This window comes from Prosopis cineraria, unplaced genomic scaffold (assembly GCF_029017545.1).
Source record: "Prosopis cineraria cultivar Desert tree isolate PC_DT_omini unplaced genomic scaffold, ASM2901754v1 PC9, whole genome shotgun sequence".
NCBI lineage: Eukaryota > Viridiplantae > Streptophyta > Magnoliopsida > Fabales > Fabaceae > Prosopis > Prosopis cineraria.
The window spans coordinates 23,182,486-23,202,611 of NW_026555340.1; the positions used below are offsets into that span (position 1 = coordinate 23,182,486).

Here is a 20,126-nt window from a genome sequence, read left to right on the forward strand (position 1 = left end):
TATTCATTAAAAGCAGGAAACCATTTCTGTTCAAACACCTCATCCCAATCACATCTCTCTTGTCTTCCCCTGAAACATACCAATAACACTGTTGTATAGCTCTTCAGTTTCACTTCACCCATATCCCCTCTACCTGTGCCTATTCTACATCTATTTCCTTATTTTTAAAATAAAAAACATGATTATTTCAGTGCGAATTATTGATTATTAATTAATGTACCAATAACAACATAGATACTGATTCCATCTTCGTTTCAAGAAATACAAGGAGGATGTGACACCTTAATATATTACAAGAATATCAATCTGCATTGTCAGACCCTATTGTTTTAGTCTACACTTCTTCCTTAATTTTCATGTCCTAATTGCCCAAAAAAAAAAAAGAGCCTTTGGATAGAGGAAGTTGATTCAATAATAGCGTTCCAAGTGACGAAATGCAACACTACCAAACTTTGAACAGGAAGATTTTGTCAGCATCAACTCCAAAATTCTCGCTCAATTCTCCATCTTCCCAAGTTTCTGTCCAGTTCTCCACTTTCAAATTATGATCTTTTAAAAATATTTAAGCCAAATTTAACATGTTCAAGAATTAAATCTATCGTTGCCTTGATTTTAAGAAAAATATTTTTTTGGGGGATTGAATTAAAAAACGAAAGTTGTTATCAAATGAGTTGACTTGAACTCAATACTATTAAAAAAACTCTTAAAATTTAAGTCCCGTGAATAATAAAAAAAAGAAACATTGACAGGACTATATACACTTCTTTCATTTAAAAATATAAAGCATTTTTAATCGAATCTCACCCTCCAATAAAGTAATTATCTATTTTTAAATTAACCCTACATTTCCATATTTATCCCTTTTAAACACCCTACAGTAAATATAAAGTCAACATCAATAGGGACACTTTTAGAAAAAAGATAATGATTATATCTCAAAAGACTAAAAATATCTTACATTTTTTAATATCTAATTCCTTAAAAAAATCTTACCTTTTTAGACATAGGGAGTATTTGTTTAAAATTAGGTTTGTATGAGTACGGCTCTTGCCCAATGACTGAGGGGTTTGGTTTTGATGATGAATAGTGTTCATTATTGTGATGAAATTTAAATTATTCAAATTTAATTTCAATAGTTTATACTTAAAAATTTAAATTTATATTTTTTAGTCAATAATTTCATTTTTTTTTAAAATGTGACCATTAAATTTATATTTATTTTAGATTCTGCATCCATTAATATACATTTTAAAAAAAAAATTTAAATCTTAGAGCTTGTTTGTTTTCTATTTTTAAAAACTATTTTTTATTTTTAAAAGTAGAAAATTTTAAAAACTTGTTTAGTTAAATATTTTTTATTTAATTTTTTTAAAACTATTTTTATTTTTTTAAAAAAATAGAAATAACTTCAAAACGTTTTTATTTTATTTTTTAGTTTTTAAAATAAACTACATTTAATTATTGAAAAATTCAATTATTTTGATAAATTTTTATTATAAATCATCACTATTAACCACCTATAACTATCATTATCAATTTGTTTTTTTAATTCTAAGTTGTTTTTAAATTAACAAATTTTCAGTTTATTTTGATTTAAAAATAATTTTAAAAAATAAAAAATAAAAACAAAAACCAAACAGGCAAATCATCCAAACTTAGATTTCAGTGCTCGTCATCTCTAATAAGGAAAAAAAAAATTTGGTTGCCCACCCAATATCCAGAGCTTTACCCTAACTAATCCAAATTCAACTCATGTCACGTACCTGGCTATGGTAGATGTCTTCCAATGAGAGTTTTCTATATACATAAGGCTCAAATTTAAGATCTTGTTTAAATAAAATTGAGTTACTTATCGTTCGAACCAACCTCCTTTAGTTCATGATCGAGAATTTGATTCCTAACTCTTGATTACGTTCGTCAAGTTGATATGGTGCAGGCCTAGTTTTCTTAACCCGAAACCCGTTGATCTGGTGGTCAACTTTTGAACCCAAACCCGCTCGAAATCAGCGGGCTGAAAGAAATTGAACCCAAACCAAGGTGTCTAATAGACCCAATCCAAACCAACTCAATGGAGCGGGCAAAGCAGCACGTGTGAGAGCAGGTGCTTCCGAACACGGCACCATCATGAGATCCCCTCCTCCTCCTTCGTCTGTAACTGTCGGAGCCGGCGACGCCTCCTCTGGTCTTCCTCTCTCTCCCCTGAACATGCTCTTCCACCATTCCCCTCATGGCAACTTCCGTCATCCAGAGGAGGAGCCGTTATACCGTTACCATCCTCTTGTTCCTCGCCTTGTTTCTTCTCACTATGTTCGTTTTCAGCAGAAGAGCTCTAGAATCCGCTTTCTTACTCCGTTCTGATATCTTCTTTCGAGCTTCCCCTTCTCTCCAAGATTCTCCAATCTCAGTTTCTGATCACGCTGGCCCTGCCCAGAATTTTACTTCTGACCCGGAACATGTGGATTCTCCGTCTAACCACTCTGGTCACTCCAATGTTCAAACTGGAGCGGTTGAACTCGATTCTAGCTCTGATGGGTTCGATAAAGAAGAGTCTGGTAATGACAAGAATGAGAAAGCTTCTGACGGCGAAACCACTGTCACGATGAGTATGGATAATGTTCGCGAGTCTAGCTCGGAGAATGAGATTTCTGTTAATCGTAAGATCGAACCGGTTTCTGATAAGGAATTGACTCTGACAATGGCTGGTAATGATCGTGTGTCCGGCACCGACAATGAAGTTTCTGTTCATGATAAGAATGGCGCTGATTCTGAGAACGAATCCACCGACACAATTGCGGTTAATGTTTCTAGTTCTGATAGCACCGACAATGAAGTTTCTAAGAATGATTCTGATAATGTAATCACTGGCGAAATGGCCGATAACGTCAGCGATCTCGCTTTGGAGGAGCAGTTGAAGTGTGATTTGTACACTGGAACTTGGGTGAAGGATGAAAATTACCCCATTTACCAACCGGGTTCTTGCCCTTATGTTGACGAGGCATATAATTGCCAAATCAATGGAAGAGCCGATACAGAGTTTACAAAATGGCGGTGGCAACCTGATGGCTGTGATCTTCCCAGGTACAAGTGTAGTATTTCTAGTGCTTGTATGTTGTTATTATGTGGTCATAGATATATCTTTCAATTTTTTTAAGCATTTTACTTATTGGAGACTTCATTGTGACATTGTTTAACATTAAGCGGAATACCGATGCTTATACTTGATTTGTTATGACCATGCGTTTAAAATTATGATAAAAACGTCTTTGACTTGTCCTTGAGAGTCATCTAAAACCTTGAGACAGAATATAATTAAATGGAGTATGGTATGGTTGTATGATTTTAGCCTCTATGTAGCAAGCTGCACGAGTTCGCACTTATCTTTTAATATGCTCTTTATAATTATTTCGGCTAATTGTTTATTACTATGCGATAAAAAGTCAATGCCAATTGCTCTGTTCGGTACTTCCCTTGATGATTCCACCACAACTTCCTTGACCTATTAAAATAAAATGAATGAACACATGTTGGAACATTTTATGGTAGTTTGAAACTTTGAATGTTATTGCTCTTGCCCATGTTCACTTAAGTTCACTTATGTTTTAGTCTTGAGCTTTTCCTTTCAAATATGCTCACATATGAATGCCAAACAATAACATGTGATACAGACATAAATGTCACTTTTTCTCTTGGCAGAAGTTTGAGTAAAACAACTTTTGGAAATCAGTACATCTGAATGAATATGTTGTTGATGAAGCATATATATTATACTGAATGTTGAACAAACATTCATGAAAATATGGCTCAGTTTTTGGGCTGCAAATTATCCAGATGATTGAGTATTCCTATTAAAATTAAAGAACTGCGGACTCCCACTATCAGAGCTTAGCTTTCTAAAGCATGAATTCTGGTTTTGGTTCTGTACCAAATACCAATGGCATTACTAGCTCTGTTCCTGAGCGCCATTATTAACTTTCTCAGTACACAATGTTGGTTATTTTATTTATCCCAAACCAGTGGGAAACAATTAAAGCATGACATCTTTCGTAGATTTGTCAAACTTGTGGAAACATCTGTTCTATTAATGTAGAAATATTTTTTTAAAAAAAAAAATGCCATACTTTATTCCTGCACCGAGATTGTAATTTTTATACGGATTGTCTTGATTAATGTTTTCAGCTCTCCGATTCCATGTTCGATGAATGATGTTCTTTGCTTGTTTGTCCCTGGAGCCTTATTTTTTTTGTCTGTTAATTGGGCTTTATAATTAATCAGTGTAGTATGCTTACTCAAACTTTTGACCTTCTCGCTAATATTTTTCAATTTTTATACTAGAGTATACCAACTTTTGACGTTAATTATTGTACTTACTCAGCTTTTTGGATTTTGTTGAAGTTGAGAGAGTGGTATATCCATGTGAGATTCGACAAAGTTTTACATTGTGTGTTGAGGGTCTAACACAACCCTCCTCTTTTATTTGAACTTGTATTCAACCCGACCTAGTGGGATAAAGCTTATTATTGTTGAGAGAGTGGTATAATTCCTTTTTCATTGTTTTAACATTTCAGTTTAGACAGTTATACTATCTGATAGATCATTCAAGAAATCATTCTTTCTCTTTGATCAGTGAGAAGAGGGAAAGAGAATTTCTTCACAGTTAACTTCAACCCTATGCTGAGCTGGTGTTGTTATTGGTTGAGTCTGACAAATGCAATTGGTGTTTATCTAAAATTTGTTCAACTTTTGTCCTTCTGTTGATGTAAGGCTCTTCAACCACCCTGTGTGAGAATTGAGATAAACAGTTAATTGCATGGAGTTGGTATTTCATTTTCCAAGCAGCTATTATTTGGTCCCTATTATTGCAGTTTACAGGAACATTAGAGACTCATGTTCATTCTTCACTCACTTTAACTTGTTACTTGCAGGTTTAATGCCACAGACTTCTTGGCAAGACTAAGAGGCAAGAACCTGATGCTGATTGGAGATTCCATGAACCGGAACCAATTTGAATCTATTCTGTGCATGCTCCGTGAAGGTCTTCACAACAAGAGCAAAATGTATGAGACCCATGGGTACAAAATAACAAAAGGAAGGGGTTTCTACATTTTCAAATTTGAGGTAAAACTTCCTTTCCTTGCATTGTCAGGTTATCTGTGTTAGATTTTTTATATTAAATATGCTTAAGAATAATATACTTCATCAAAATAGCTTAAGTCATTTGATTAGATACTTCCTAAGCTTATATATTTGTGATCTATCTTTTAATCTTTAGATGTGAGACTTCTTTTATGTTCTAATATTCCCTCTATTACTTTTTTTCTTTTTCTTCTTTTTTTCCTTGTCTGGGCTTGTACTTTTTTTTAGTCTCAAAGGCCTCACGTCTATTCAATCTCTTCTTCTTTTTTCTTCTCCTTCTCTCTTTCCATTTTTTCAATCTCTTTTTTTCATCTTTCATTCTTTCATTTTTTTCTCTCTCTCTTCTCTCTCTCTCTCTTTTGTTTTTTTAGTCCTTGATCGAATGGCTCTTGATACCATGTTAGATTTCTTATATTAAGTATGCTTAAGCATAGTATACTTCACCAAAATAGATTAAGCCATTTGGTTAGATAAGTTGGGCATTAATGACATGAACTTTTTAATGCTTTTAGTAGTTTTGGAAAAATATTTCCTTCTCATATTTGCTTGTCATGATTACTTCTGATTGATTGCTTTGAGGACAAATGGTTGACAAGAATTACTCCAGCTGCTCCCTAAAGGCTTATTTGGGAATATTGAAGAGAGAGGAGTAGATTAATCATTAATGGAGTGGGAAGAAACAGTTCCCATTCCCCTGGATGTTTAATGGACTAAAATATGATGGCCCACTTCCTATTTTTTTCAAGTTGCAGTGTCACTAATAGGGTGAAGAGGATCTGGCTAAGTTTCCCATATCGGTACTGTGAAAGAAAACGAAAGTGAAGAATATTTTGGATGATGAATGGTGAAACAGTACAAACAAACAACAACAACAACAAACCTTATCTCAGTAGATGTAGGTGGGGTCAGTTGTATGGATTACATGATACTATTGTACTCTATTATTAGCCAAGTTTTTGAAAATATAGTTAACTAAGAGATCTTGTTCAACAGCTCCCATAAATGTTCTCTTTGGTCTTCCATAATTGAAAAAAATATAGGGGAGCCAAATCATCTCAAACTCCCTTGATTTTGAGCGATTTGGAAATTGGGGTGTGGGCTGGGGGAAAGTGTTTGGGTTCCCCTCCCAACCAATCACCCCAGTCCATTGCCTTTCAAGTTTTAACCATCCAAATAATGTTTTCCTACCGTACTCCATCTCCCAAACAAGCCCTTTGATTTTAAGCTTCACCAAAAAGCTATTTCTCCTGGCACTTAATTTATGAACCACATTTCTGTTTATGTTTTAACTCAATTTCCAGCAGTATAGTGAATTAAAATAATCATGTACATTTTTCAACCATCGAAACAATGACTGGGAAATCTTGACTGCTTATTTTTCTTCTCAAAATCAAGGCTAAATGTATAAAGTGCAGTTCATTATGTTTAAGTTTTTGAAATACACTTGCAGGACTATAACTGTACAGTACAATTTGTGAGATCTCATTTCCTTGTGAGGGAAGGAATTCGTAAAAATGCACAAGGGAACTCAAACCCCACATTATCAATAGACCGTATTGACAAGACATCTGGCCGGTGGATGAGGGCCAACATTCTCGTCTTTAACACTGGGCACTGGTGGACTCATGGAAAGACTGCTCGAGGGTTTGTATGCAATTATTTTTGTGTCTTAATAATTTATGCTTTGAAATGGTATACTTCTATGTTCTTTAATTTAGGTAACTTTTTATTTTCATCTTTCAATTACTGTTTTACCATTGATCATCTGGTTGATGGATGAGGGCTTTGCGATGAATCCCTTGAAGCTAAATTTTCCTTCTATTAAAAGCTTTGCACCTCATTTTTTATATGGCAAAACTGAGTGTCTGCTTTTTTCCAGGATAAATTATTACAAAGAAGGTGATTATCTTTATCCACAGTTTGATGCAGTTGAGGCATACAAAAGGGCTCTAAAGACCTGGGCAAATTGGATTGATCGTAATATCAATCCAAAGAAACAGATAGTCTACTATCGTGGATACTCTTCTGCCCATTTCAGGTATTGATGTTCTTGCTTAAAAAAGTGTTAAGATATAGTTTACCATTATGTGATTTGACCCGCTTTCAGTCCATTATCTTATGGTGTAAAAGTTAGAAAATTGGGAAAATCAAAAGGAACTCGTCAACTAGATGTAAGGCTCATGCTTTATATTTGAAATGAATCATACTATTTATAACTCATGAGTAGTGAGATTTCTTATAAATTACATAATTATGTGTGCCTGTGTGTGATTTGGAAATTTTTCTTAAAGTCAAGCAAAGCAAAAGGTTATGAGCCGTGCTAACTACTAAGCAAACCTCAAATTTGAATACTGTACATTTATGAAAGTGATTGCATATAATGTATTAAAAAAAAGATGAGAGAGAGAGATTTTGAATGCAGAGGGATGGGATGGGAGCGCTATCCACAATCATATGTTTTTGTATCAATTCCTTTTAGAATGCATGAATATCAATTTTTGAACTACCGGGCAACAAGAAGCCATGGCCCAAACTACATGATAATAAACAATTTTCATCTTCCCCTTCCATTAGATTTTTTACCAAGTGTTGTAAAAAAAAAAAAAAAAGCTATCATTTCAGTAATGGCCTTACGAAAAGATGATAGAGACTCGTTGCATAACCACACCACACCACCATCAATTCCTCTCTCTCTCTCTCTCTCTCTCTAGCTCTAAGCACACCCTGTTTGTTGTTCATGTAATTTTGCGTACAGAGGTGGAGATTGGGACTCAGGCGGGTCATGCCGGGGTGAAACTGAGCCAGTTTTTTCCGGGACGATCCTCGACAGCTATCCAGAAAAAATGAAGATAGTGCAAGAAGAAATCAAGGGGATGAAGGTTCCAGTGAAGTTATTAAATGTCACAAGACTGACCAATTTCCGCAAGGATGGCCACCCATCTGTATATGGAAAGTACACAGTACCTGGGAAGAAAGTGTCCACAAGAAAGCAAGATTGTAGCCATTGGTGTCTTCCTGGGGTCCCTGATGCTTGGAATGAGCTCATTTACGCCACTTTGGTTCTTCAACAAGCTAGGACAAGTAGTTAACGCTTTTTTTTTTTTTTTTTCCATGTTTCAGGCAGGATATGTCAGCTACGAAAGATTCTGAGGTAGCCCAGGTTTGGGGGGAAAATGTTGCCCTTGAAATTTACTCTTGACATATCTACACGTTTATTTCTTGTCGGATTTTTGTTGGCATTTCTCATTTATAACACATCAAGAAAAAGAGTCGTTGGCCATAATAGATGTTTAGTGTTTTTCATTACTACATATACAAGGCCACCAAAAAAAAAAAAGGTATTTTGGTGTTTGCTGATAGCGATGTATCAGTTTCAGAAAGATACAGAAGATATTATCAATGTAATGGGATATACTTCAATTTTAAATCAGATTTGAAAGGGACAAATTATACTTATAGGTCTGAAACCTTTATAAATAATTCTTTTTTTAGATCTTAATGTCAAGATTAAGGTGTCACGTGCACATCATAATTTTTGGGACCTGGTTACCATTATGATAGGATCAAATTCAGGCTTGTTGACATTTCATGTTGATTTATGTTTTTCAAAAAAAAAAAAAAAATCCGATTTCATTGTGTAAAGGTTTCTTGGGGTTTACGTAAGAATTACTCCTATTCTGTATTTATTTTTGCCAAATAAAAAAAAATAATTGACCAAAAAATAAAAGGACAAAAGAAACTGGCCACTAATTTTCCTAGTCTATCGTAATCATAATTCATACATTGGTAATGGTATGTGAATGTCAAATGTGTGCCTTGAATTATTGGTGTATACATTTTTCCACATAAGAATTTAATAAAAAAAAAGTAATCATTGATTAAATGGGAAAAATAAAAGACATGTTCGGAATTAGTTAACTCAAATGTTGGAAGATGATGAAAGTTGAAAGGAATTACTCCATTTTGACCACAATATAAGACATTTTTAAAAACCTTATCTAATCTAAAATATAAGGTATTTAATAATTTTTATATTTATTTTTTAACTATACCCCTACTTTATTTATTTTTTAAAAAAATTATGTATTGAACTTTAAATCAATACTATCAATGCTTTTATATATAATATTTAGTGAGGATATAAATGAAAAAATATTAACATTTTTTAAGAATTTAGAATTTTAATTAATTTTGTTTATAAATTATAAATTAATTAATTATGATTTATATTATAATTCAAAAAATGTACCAAACAATGATTGGTGAATTGTGGCCAGATTGTTCCCTCTCCCAAGCTAAAGCTACAATATAATATATTAATACTCCTCGAAAAAAATTATGTTGACTCAGTTTATTTTATTGACATGAGAAACATATCATTAATCTTAATTAAATATTAAGCAACACATCTTTAACAAGATTATTCTTTTCTCTGATGTAGACTTAATTTATTTTAAAATTTAGAATCCATTGTAGAACATTTGTGCATGAATAAATTTAAAATTCGATGTGTATTTTTTTAAGCAAAGTTTTGAATTAGAATTTTGTGCATGAAAAAAATTATTATTGGAAAATGTTTCACCCTTGTAGTTTACACCCAACTCAATCGAAGGAGCATTTAATTCATTCAATTGGATTGGCAATTTAAAAAAATAATGTTAACTCAATCTACTCCCTTTATCTCTATATTTAAAGTATTTTCTAGAGACTTATTTTGTTCCAAAATATAAAGAGTAATAATAATATTTTTAAGTAATTAAATAATTTTAACTTTGTCTTAGAAAATGAAATAGCTCATTAACTGTATATTTTTTCTATTAGTATCATGATATTAATTATGATATTATTAAGGATAAAAATAAAAAATTATTGTATTTTTATGTGAATTCAACTAAATAACAAACATTTATTGATATACGAGATTCGGTTAAAAATACATGATATATAAGGACAGGGGGAGTATCTTATATACATAAGATGCATCTGACTAATATTAATTAAATATCAAGGAACATATCATTAACAAGATTATTCTTTTCTATGTTAAATTTAGAATTCAAAGTAGAAAATATGTCCATGAATAGAAATTAAACTTTGATGCTTGCTTTTTTCTTAAGCAACGTACGCCTTGAGTTAGAATTTTGTACTTGAAAAAAAAAATAATATTGACAAAATTTTATACCCACGTAGTTTGACCCTTCTCAATTGGATTAGTAGGGATGCAGCTTGACTTCTAAAAACTAGTTAGTGTTAAAAAAAGAAGAAGCTAATTTAACTTTTCCAGCAAAAGATAAGATTAAACATATCTTGACAAATATATTATTATATTTATATTATTTTTATTTAATAATATAATAAATATCAAAACATATCTACACACAAAAATTGCTTGAATGAGAAGCTATGTGGTAGGAGAAATGGGGCCCCCATGTTAAGACATGAATGGGGTAGTAACAATGAATTGTTCGATGTTTTGGTCAATTTCCCCTTTTCCATGATTAGTCCAATTGTGCAAAAGTCAATATATATCATGATGTAAAATCATTGGAGTCTTTCAATCAAACGCCAATATAATTCTCATCCATATATAACACTTCAAAAATAATAAAAAAACAAAATGTTAATATGAAGTTATTTAATATCCATAATTTATTGGAGTTTTATATTATAATATATGTGAAATTTTTCTAATGACTTAATTCAGTGTTATTGATTTTCTTAAAAAAAGTTTCACATGATAATTTAATTTATTATGTATTATAAGACCTCGTAACCAATATATATTATTTATTTTCTTAAAAAATGTATTGTTTCAAAAATAATCTCAGGGTATGATTGAAGAATTATGGGGAAAAATTATTGACTGGACTGTTTAATTTGAAGATTGTCAAACATGGAATAAAGTTTGTTATATATAAAAAAATTTGTAATATTGATTAATTTAATTCATTTGTGGTTGCAATAATAGAGATATATATAGTCCCCTCAATTGTGGCCATTATTGCTTGCCTTTTGGGTTAAAGATATGACATATCTTGTATTCTGTATTCACATTGATTTGGTAAAAGTTTTGAAATATGAAACTTACTAAGGCTCTATGGTCAATTGCATAATTATCACACCTTTTCCTAAAAAGCACTGTGATTGTAGGGGCTGTTTGTGTGTGCATGTGTGACTTCAAATTTAAATCATCAATAATAGTACTGCCCTTTATAATATTTAAGCTAAAATATATAAAAAATTTCTGAAAACTTTCATGCAGTTACATAGAACGTTCTTATCTTAAAAATTAAAAATTAATTTTTCCAACTTTTTATCTTTTTATCACAAACTTTTTTACTGTTTTTTTAGTTATTCATATTTTTTTTGTTATTATTAACTTACATTGAATGTCACATAAGTTATTAGATGTATTTTTTAATATGAAATGCCAACTTTTGTTATTAAAATAATTAAAAAATGATAGTATGAGAGTCTACGATAAAAAATTAAAAGATTATAAAGGTTAATTTTAAATTTATAAAAGTGAGAGGAGTTTGTATATTTTAACTTAGTATTTATTATTATAAGACATATTTTTAAAGTTTGATGTTTCAATCTATAAAATATTTGGTGGAACGTTAAGTGCGATTTATAAAAGAAAAATAATTAATTAATTTTCAAAGATAAATAAATGCAGTTAAATGTTAGTTGGGTTAAAAAATATGTTACAAATACAATTTTCTTTTCCAGAATACTCTGCTTTAATAATTGATCTGTTTCTTTTAATATTTGATCTCATTAACAAATACTACATTTTAATGAGGATATAAAAAGAAAATTTTAATAAATGCTCCATACAATAAATTTTTGTTTCTTATAAATACAACTAGAAGAACTCTTTAAAAATTCTCTTATAAAAATTGGAGGGAGTATAGTATAGTATATTAATATATATTTTCCACGGAAATATTGTATTGATATATTAATAAATTGATAGTTAATTGAATGATTAATTTACATTTAGTCGTCCAAAATATCTTTTTAAGTATCCTATACTTCATAGTGCATTAATTAATATTTTAGCATTGGGTCATTTAAATTAAACTATAACTTTTTTATGTGTTAAATTCAAGTTAAATATAAATTATATGTTATTAGTGATATTCTTTTAAGAAGACAAGATGAAAATTATTTTTTATTTCAACTTTTAAAAATAATAATCCAAATTAAGAAAATATAAGTTTTAAAATTTGAATCCCTTAACTCGTGCAAATAATTAAAAAATTAACATAACTGACCATGGTTTGACAGAATACAAAGAGCTTAACTCTTTTTTAAGAAGAGTCAAAGGGTGTGAAGGACAAGAAACTACATTGAAAAATTACTTTCCTATCAAATTAATAATATTTGAACCTAACAAAATATTAAGCAATGGCTTAACAAAGCCAAGGCAACTATTTTCCTTTTCGCTCTTTTACTTGTATTGTGAATGTATATATGTATACACACTATCACAAGTTAACATTAGTGATAATTTGAATTTGGAGAATGTATTTTGATTAAAAATTGTCAGCATTATGAAAATTTGCTTGGAATTTGCTGTTATTGGGTGCTTTATTGACCTTAACTTTGTGGGTTAGTTCCATCACGCAACCACCCAAAAAAAAAAATTAGAAAAGCAAAAAATTAAAGTGATCATTGGTGGTGCACTTCCCAATTAGATATATATATATATATATATATCAATAAATGCACTTGACTTTGTAATATGATGTATACAAAAGTACACTTTTTTGGGTGTGAGAATTCATTTTTTCAGTCAACTTTTGTGATGAGATTCAATGTTAAATTCTTTTTCCGGTTTTTAAAAGCCTGTATGATCATATCCCACTTAATTAATGCATTTAACAATTGATATAGTATTAATCTAGGTATTCATTATGGAAAAAAAAATCTAGGTATTCTTTTCAAAATTAAAATCTAAATCAACTAATTAAATCTCGAAGCACATATTTTAGATTTCTTTATAATGATAAAATTAATTGTTGAGTCTTGAGAGATGATGGTCATAAACAATAATCACATCTTTTGCAGAAAATTTAATTTTAATTATTTCAAGACCCAAAAAATTTAATTAATACTACACCCATAATTGTTTGATCAACACGGAAGAAAAGTGCTTCATAAATTAATTTAAAATCTTTGACCTTTTTTTTTGGGAGAAAATAATTTAAGCTGTATTTTCCGTATAGAATGACGCCTATATCACGCGAGGACAATTCGTACATATAAATGAATCCCACAAATTTTCAATCGAAGACCTTATTTATGTCAACATTATATTTGTAAGGTCCAAATAATTTCCGAAATATTTTAATTAATTAGACAAATCTACTGAGATAAATTAAACAAATCAACGGCAATATTATGCCAGAAAGATAGATTTGTGGGTCACTTTTATCAGATATGATGGAATATGCCATATTTTATTGTCTTACATCATGGATGACAAACATGATTAGTCTCAAAAGTTCATCTCATATATGTGTGTACGTGTTTTCTATCCCCTTAACTTTTAGTTTCCCCACTTTCTGAAATGGACAAATCACCAACAAATATTTGGATAAAATTAGGTTAAAAATATATATTTAGTCATTTAATTTTAAATAATATTTTATTTTAACCTTTTAACTTTATAAAGTGTCATTTTAATCCTTTAACTCTAACACTATTAGTTTTATCTCAATAAATTTTTACATTAAACTTTTAAATATTGATAAAATATACTTAAATATTGACATATTAGGTATAATTTTTTTAAAATAACAATGATTAACATAAAAAATAATTATTTAAAACTAACGATATTAGAATTAAAAACTAAAAAGATACTTTATAAAATAAAAGAATAAAATTAAAATCTTATATAAAGTTATAGAACTAAAAGTGTACTTTAGCTTACTAGATCATTATTAATGTACATATAATAATACATGAATAAAAATATTTAAAAGATGATTAAATATGGGAAAATTTTGGTCAACTCCTTTGATCCAACATAATTTCAGTCAATGCCCCCAAAAACTCTAAAATTTCACTACATATTTGAGGAATTGAAATGAAATTAAAGAGATGATTCAAATAACCTTATTGTTCGTCATGAAACTAGGTGCATGAACGACTCGTGTGGGAAAAATAAATAACTGATGTATGAAAAATAAACAACTCATGTAGGTAGAATGAGAGTTGCAAATTTATAGTAGTGTTATGCTATTAAGGAGAGTTGTAAATTCCACCTACGTCAGTTATTCATTTTTTTACACAAATTGTTCATGTGTTTAGCTTCATCAGGGATAATAAGGTCATTTAAATCATCTCTTTAATTTCATTACAACCCCTAAATATTTGAGTATGCTATATAAGTGTATGAATCTTGATATGATGGAAAAATACCACATTTCTTTCTCTGAACTCTTCTCATTCTTCTTGCAATGTGATGCCATGAACTTAGGGCAAAGGGTCAACGACTCATATTCTCCCTTAAACAAAACACAATCATTGATGTAAAAATATATCTTTTTATAACTTAGGCCAACAGAGCAAAACATTTGTTTTGCCTCATATGATTATCTTGGAAACTTGTTGGGCTTTGGTAGTATTTCTTTTATGATAGAAATATTTTTCGTGAAACTTGTATCATTCCACCCATGTTTTGCTTTCAAGTTATAGAATCTCAATATTGCAGATAATATTGTGCATTCACAACACTTATATGAAGATGTCTCTGCATCACTCTCTAACCTCTTCAACATTTTTGGAAAATTTTTTAGTGCCTCTTCCATCGCCTCTTCCAACTCTTCAAGATTGTCGATTGCATATGCACTTATGTTTGAATTAAGAGAATGACAACTTTCTCTATGGCTCTGACCACAATTAACCTCATTAGGTGTCTCCCCATATAGTGTCCAACACTTATAAGTTATAACTCTGATCGATTTCAAATTTCACTAAGTGGTCTTCAAGTTTTTGTGGAGTAGCATGCCTCAAAGAATTACACTTTAAACAAGGATAAATAACTCTTTTCAAGTCTCTAGCATGCTCTCTTACAAACTTAATGAATTCTTGAACCACATTTCGGTATTCTTGAGATGTATGTCTGGCAGACATCCCTCGCTTGTTGATAATGTTAATCTAGTGTTAATCATTTAGAAAGGAAATGTAATAAGTGACTTAATGCCAATTAGAATAATTAAAGTAAGAAAAAACAATGCTTGAGTCATATGCTGTCACATATTATCCCTCTCCAATTATAAAATCAACTCTATTACATTAAACATGATTGTAGTCATGTTTCATTACACTTGAAAAAATGTTAGCAGCATAACAACTTAAAAATGTTATACCCTTAGCCTTATGCCTTTTCTTTATACTATTTTTAAAAAAATATAATTCAAGCGAGTTGGGCTTATTCGAGTCAAGCTTTTTTCAGGTCAGGCTTATTCAGATTAGACTTAAAGTATCATACTCTCTTAAAAAAATTCATATAGCCAAATCTAGCCCTAACATTTTTTGGTAAGGTTTGAGCTAGCCGATCAAGCTTAGCCAAAATTACCAACTCTATCTACATGTAGAGCTGGAAATTTTCGCAATTGAGCTTATTCAGGTCAGGCTTAATTTAGGTCGGGCTTATTTGAATTAAGCTTAAAGTATATCATATCCTTTTAAAAAAGTTCATATAAGCAAGCCTGACTCTAACCTTTTTTAAGCTAGCCCGTCAAACTTGACCTAAATTACTGACTCTAGTAGTAATGTTATCCTAAACTAATTAAATCAGAGCAATGTTGCCCCCACCATTTAAATGTCCGTTATTATAGCTAATGAGATACACTTTTTATGAGTTAAGATGTAATTTTGCCCATAAAGTATTATCAAATGAGAATGTTGCCTTTGTCATTTAAAAATCATAAATGTCAATTAATTGTAGCTAGTGAGACCCACTTTTCATTACCTCATTCTAGTCAATATTAAATCAGGTCAGGATTTCAACTAGACTGCCGTATTCCAGTTGCTAAATTGGTTTTTAGGTAACTACTTTATGATGGTCTATACATAGACCTTTTTTTTATTTATAATGCATATGAGAGAGTATATTTATTTATAATAGTCAATTTTGTAAGCTAATCTACTCAAGATGATAATAAGCAACTTTTTTACCTCAGAAATGTTGTTTATATGGTTTTTGTTGGATTAAAAGCTCCTCTTATAGTGTTGTCAATGTAAATTTATATTTCAACTATTGTCATATTTGTCATTAACGAAAATTAGTATAAAATTGAGTTTCTTCTTAATGTATAGTTCATGACTCGTTAAAATATTGATGGAGAATATCATTTCACATGAATATTCAAAGTTAGAAATGATGTGAATGGAATGGTACTAGTACAAAAAGTACTTTTTGTTATCTCACTTTAGTTAACATAATTTTATGATTTTTCAACTGTGAGGGCAGCATTGCTTAAATTTAATTAGTTTAGGAGGGACATTGCTCCTTTGAGAATAGTTTAGAAACAAAATTGTACATTAACTCATAAAAAGTGAGTCCTACTAACTACAATTAACAGACATTTAAACGGCAGGGGCAACATTGCTATGATAAGTAGTTTAGGGATAATATTGCTTCTTTGAGAATAGTTTAGAAGCAAAATTGTACCTTAACCCTAATTTTGACAAAAAAATCAATAGCATAATAGCACAAAAATGAAATTTCTCACATATAATAAGGCCCTATTTTCCAAAACAAATACAAAGCAATATCATAGTATCATTTTCAAAGCAATTCATTCTATCACATATATTAACACTATTACACAACATATGCATCTAACCAAGCATTGTGAAAAGTAAGTGGATTCAACATATAAATAGAGAAAATTTAATAAACCTAAGGTCAAATTATTAAATATATCATTATTATCCAAAAAAATAAATAGAGAAACAAAGGAGCATAGCAATGGAAGAACACAGTCATATATACACTATATATATATATATATATATATTCAAAGAACGAATCAAAATAGAATAAAAATGATGAGGGATAGATATTAGGGATAAAAATCACTAATCTTATTATCAAATATTGAAGAAGAGAGAAGACGATAGAGGACAAACACGATGAGAGGAAGACGATAAAACCCTAGAAAATCAACACAAAAATCCACAGTGGAGGAGGGCAACGGTGGTGGAAGTCTCTTTGACGGAGGGGGAAGGCTAGGCTTAGCTAGAAATCAATTTTCAAGAGCAATACAAGTGATTTCATAGGGAATAGGAGAGGTTTGCGGGAGGAAGAGATAGTTTGAAGATTCAAAATCGTTAACATCTATGAAGATTTTGGAATCCAAGGGGTTTTAAATGAGATTGTTCAACGGTTATTTCTATTTAGCAGTTATTTTTAAACAACCGCTAAATAATCTCTCATTAAAAAACTTAATAAAATATTAAGCTTTTTAATAGTTATTGTGAAAAACATATAGAGACTATATAGTAGGTATCCTTTTAAGCGCTATGTAAATCCAAAGACTATATAGTGGTTATTGTATATAACCGTTATATAAATCCTGCCTTTTCTATATGATAGTTATTTAAATAACCGTTATATAGAGGGCGCTATATATAAATTATTTTTTAGCAGTAAATGTGAGTGAAATTTCAAAATTTTGAGGAGTTGATTGAAATTATGTTGGATCAAAGAAGGCTCACCGAAATTTTCCCATTATATATAGTTATATACACTAGTGGGTGGCTAGATAGCAAGGTGGACATTGAAACCAACAAGGATTGAGTTTGATAAAAGAGACTAGTTTTTCACAACATAATAAATCAAAATTTAAATTACATTTAAAAAAATATATTCACATTTAATGCTCAACTCTACCTTTAAAATAATTGTTTAATAAGAAGTTGACCGTGAGCAATTAAAAAAAAAGAAAGAAAGAAGATACTAACTAATTCATAATAATTCCTTGTCCCCACGGATCTGTAAGGCAAAAGACCAAAACAAAAGTAAATAATTAACTACAGCCACAGCTTGCATATTGACATATACTAACATGTAAATTTATTTGGAGCCTGCTATATCAATTTCTAGTTTGTACTTTGTGCGCGCGCGCAAAACGCGAACAATGTTGATGATTTAAAATTATATTTATATTTGCTATATGTATCAAATCCAATAAATAAAAAAAGTTGTACTAATTAGCATCCCTATCTTTATCATGGGTTGGCACTATTCCCCCCTCTATGGCTCTATCTCTAACCCCACTTTACTGTGCAGTTCTTGGGACCACTAAGTTCAGCAGAATTACTATAATGCTTCTATCCTGATGTGTCAGTCTTCTTCTTCTTCTTCTTCTCCTTCTTCTCCTTCTTCTTGAAGATCATTCATCAATGCCCTTTATTTGATTAATGGTTTCTCACAAGAGGAACACAGAGCCAGCGTAGCTGCTCTAGAGATCAGTTCAATACCACTACTACTGCTACTGTTAGTTGCTTCAACTTTCATGGCACGTAGTTCCTCCACTTCTTTCTTCAACCTTCTGTTCTCGTTTCTCAGATTTTCGCACCATTTTCTCAGCAACTCACAGTCTGCTTCCGTTTGCTTCAACTTTTTCCTTCACAGACACAGAAAATTAAAATCATAATCAATTCTATCTCTGGTATATGTATGAAATATATCTGAGCATGCACGTTAATTTTACATCTTAAATGTCATATCCTCTATATGATGAATTATACGTGTTGATTTGGACCAGGAATTATTGAAGGTATATATATTGAAAAGGTCTAGAAAATTGAAGCTATATATAGATCTTAGACAACGTTGCTCAATATGCGTTTAAGCTATCATATCGATCTTTATAAGATAATCAAACATGCCAAATATATATGGATATATATGTGTGTGTGTGTGTATACCTTGCTCTTCTGTTTTGAAACCAAACTTCGATCTGTCTTGGCTTCAGATTCAATCGCTGAGCAAGTTCTTGTTTCTGGACCTGCATGGGAGACGAATAAGAGAAGCCAAAATTAACCCTTAATTAAGTTTCCATTTTTACCCTCATTATCTGGTTAGGTACGAACTAACAAGAACCAATCAATTTCTTATGAACAGAAATCTCATCAGGATCGTGCAGGTTTACTGAATAGCTTCATCAAGAATCGTTCTTAATCCTCACAATCTGATGAACCATGGGTTGAGACATATATATATACACAGAATCATATATATATATATATATAGAGAGAGAGAGAGAGAGAGACTTACTGGGTTGAGAGAGGGATGAAGCTTAAAGCTATCTTCAAGCATGGCGGACTGCTCCTTCGTGAGTCTCAGTTTCTTTCTGCAACTATCCCTATGATCGCTCTTTTCAATATCTTCTTCATCATCGATTCTGGTGTTCGAACTGATCAATAACTCTTTCTGATGATTATTAATGGCTTCTTCTAACTTCTGCTTCTTCTTTAATGGCATCACATAACCTCCTATTCCCAGCCCTAGACTCAGCCTTGTGTTGCATGCCATCCCATCATCTTCCATGGCAGAGAATCACAGACACACACACAGATCTAGAGAGAGAGAGGGGAAGAAGAAGAAGAAGAAGAAGAAGAAGAAGAAGGAAATTAAATTGTTCAAAGAGGAAAGTTATAGGGTTTATGGGAATAAAAATGCAAAGGACGCGATTTAGTACAGATTTTATTGGTGGGTTTGGTCTTGGGAGATTCAATTTCAATCAGTTATTGGTGGGCTATCAGGAAAATAAAAATAAAAATAAAGTATTGACCTGTAGTAAGTAATTAATATTACTTAATTATAGTGGTAGTAGGGACTTTGTTGTGTGAAATAATTAATTAAATGAGAAGATGAAGGAGCAGACTAAGAAAACAAATGCGTTAGAACATAGAATTGTGATCCCTTTTAGGAAACCAAAACTTGTTTTGTGACAAGAAATGTT

At 30.9% G+C, this 20,126-nt stretch overlaps 2 protein-coding genes across 2 annotated transcripts; one reads left to right on the forward strand and one right to left on the reverse strand.

Annotated features, from left to right (window-relative positions):
• Window positions 1–2,072: 2,072 nt before the first annotated feature.
• On the forward strand, window positions 2,073–8,418 carry LOC129321084 (protein trichome birefringence-like 5). Its single transcript, XM_054966818.1, has 5 exons — window positions 2,073–3,078; window positions 4,923–5,115; window positions 6,584–6,777; window positions 7,013–7,171; window positions 7,889–8,418. Exons 1-5 carry the CDS (start codon window positions 2,228–2,230, stop codon window positions 8,220–8,222), a joined length of 1,731 nt encoding a protein of 576 aa, XP_054822793.1. The 5' UTR covers window positions 2,073–2,227; the 3' UTR covers window positions 8,223–8,418.
• A 9,663-nt stretch (window positions 8,419–18,081) lies between these two features.
• Window positions 18,082–19,821, reverse strand: LOC129320221 (homeobox-leucine zipper protein HAT22-like). The gene is made up of 3 exons (XM_054965536.1): window positions 19,439–19,821; window positions 19,090–19,169; window positions 18,082–18,785 (listed from the first exon to the last, which is right to left on the reverse strand). Exons 1-3 carry the CDS (start codon window positions 19,709–19,711, stop codon window positions 18,569–18,571), a joined length of 570 nt encoding a protein of 189 aa, XP_054821511.1. The 5' UTR covers window positions 19,712–19,821; the 3' UTR covers window positions 18,082–18,568.
• Window positions 19,822–20,126: the final 305 nt, after the last annotated feature.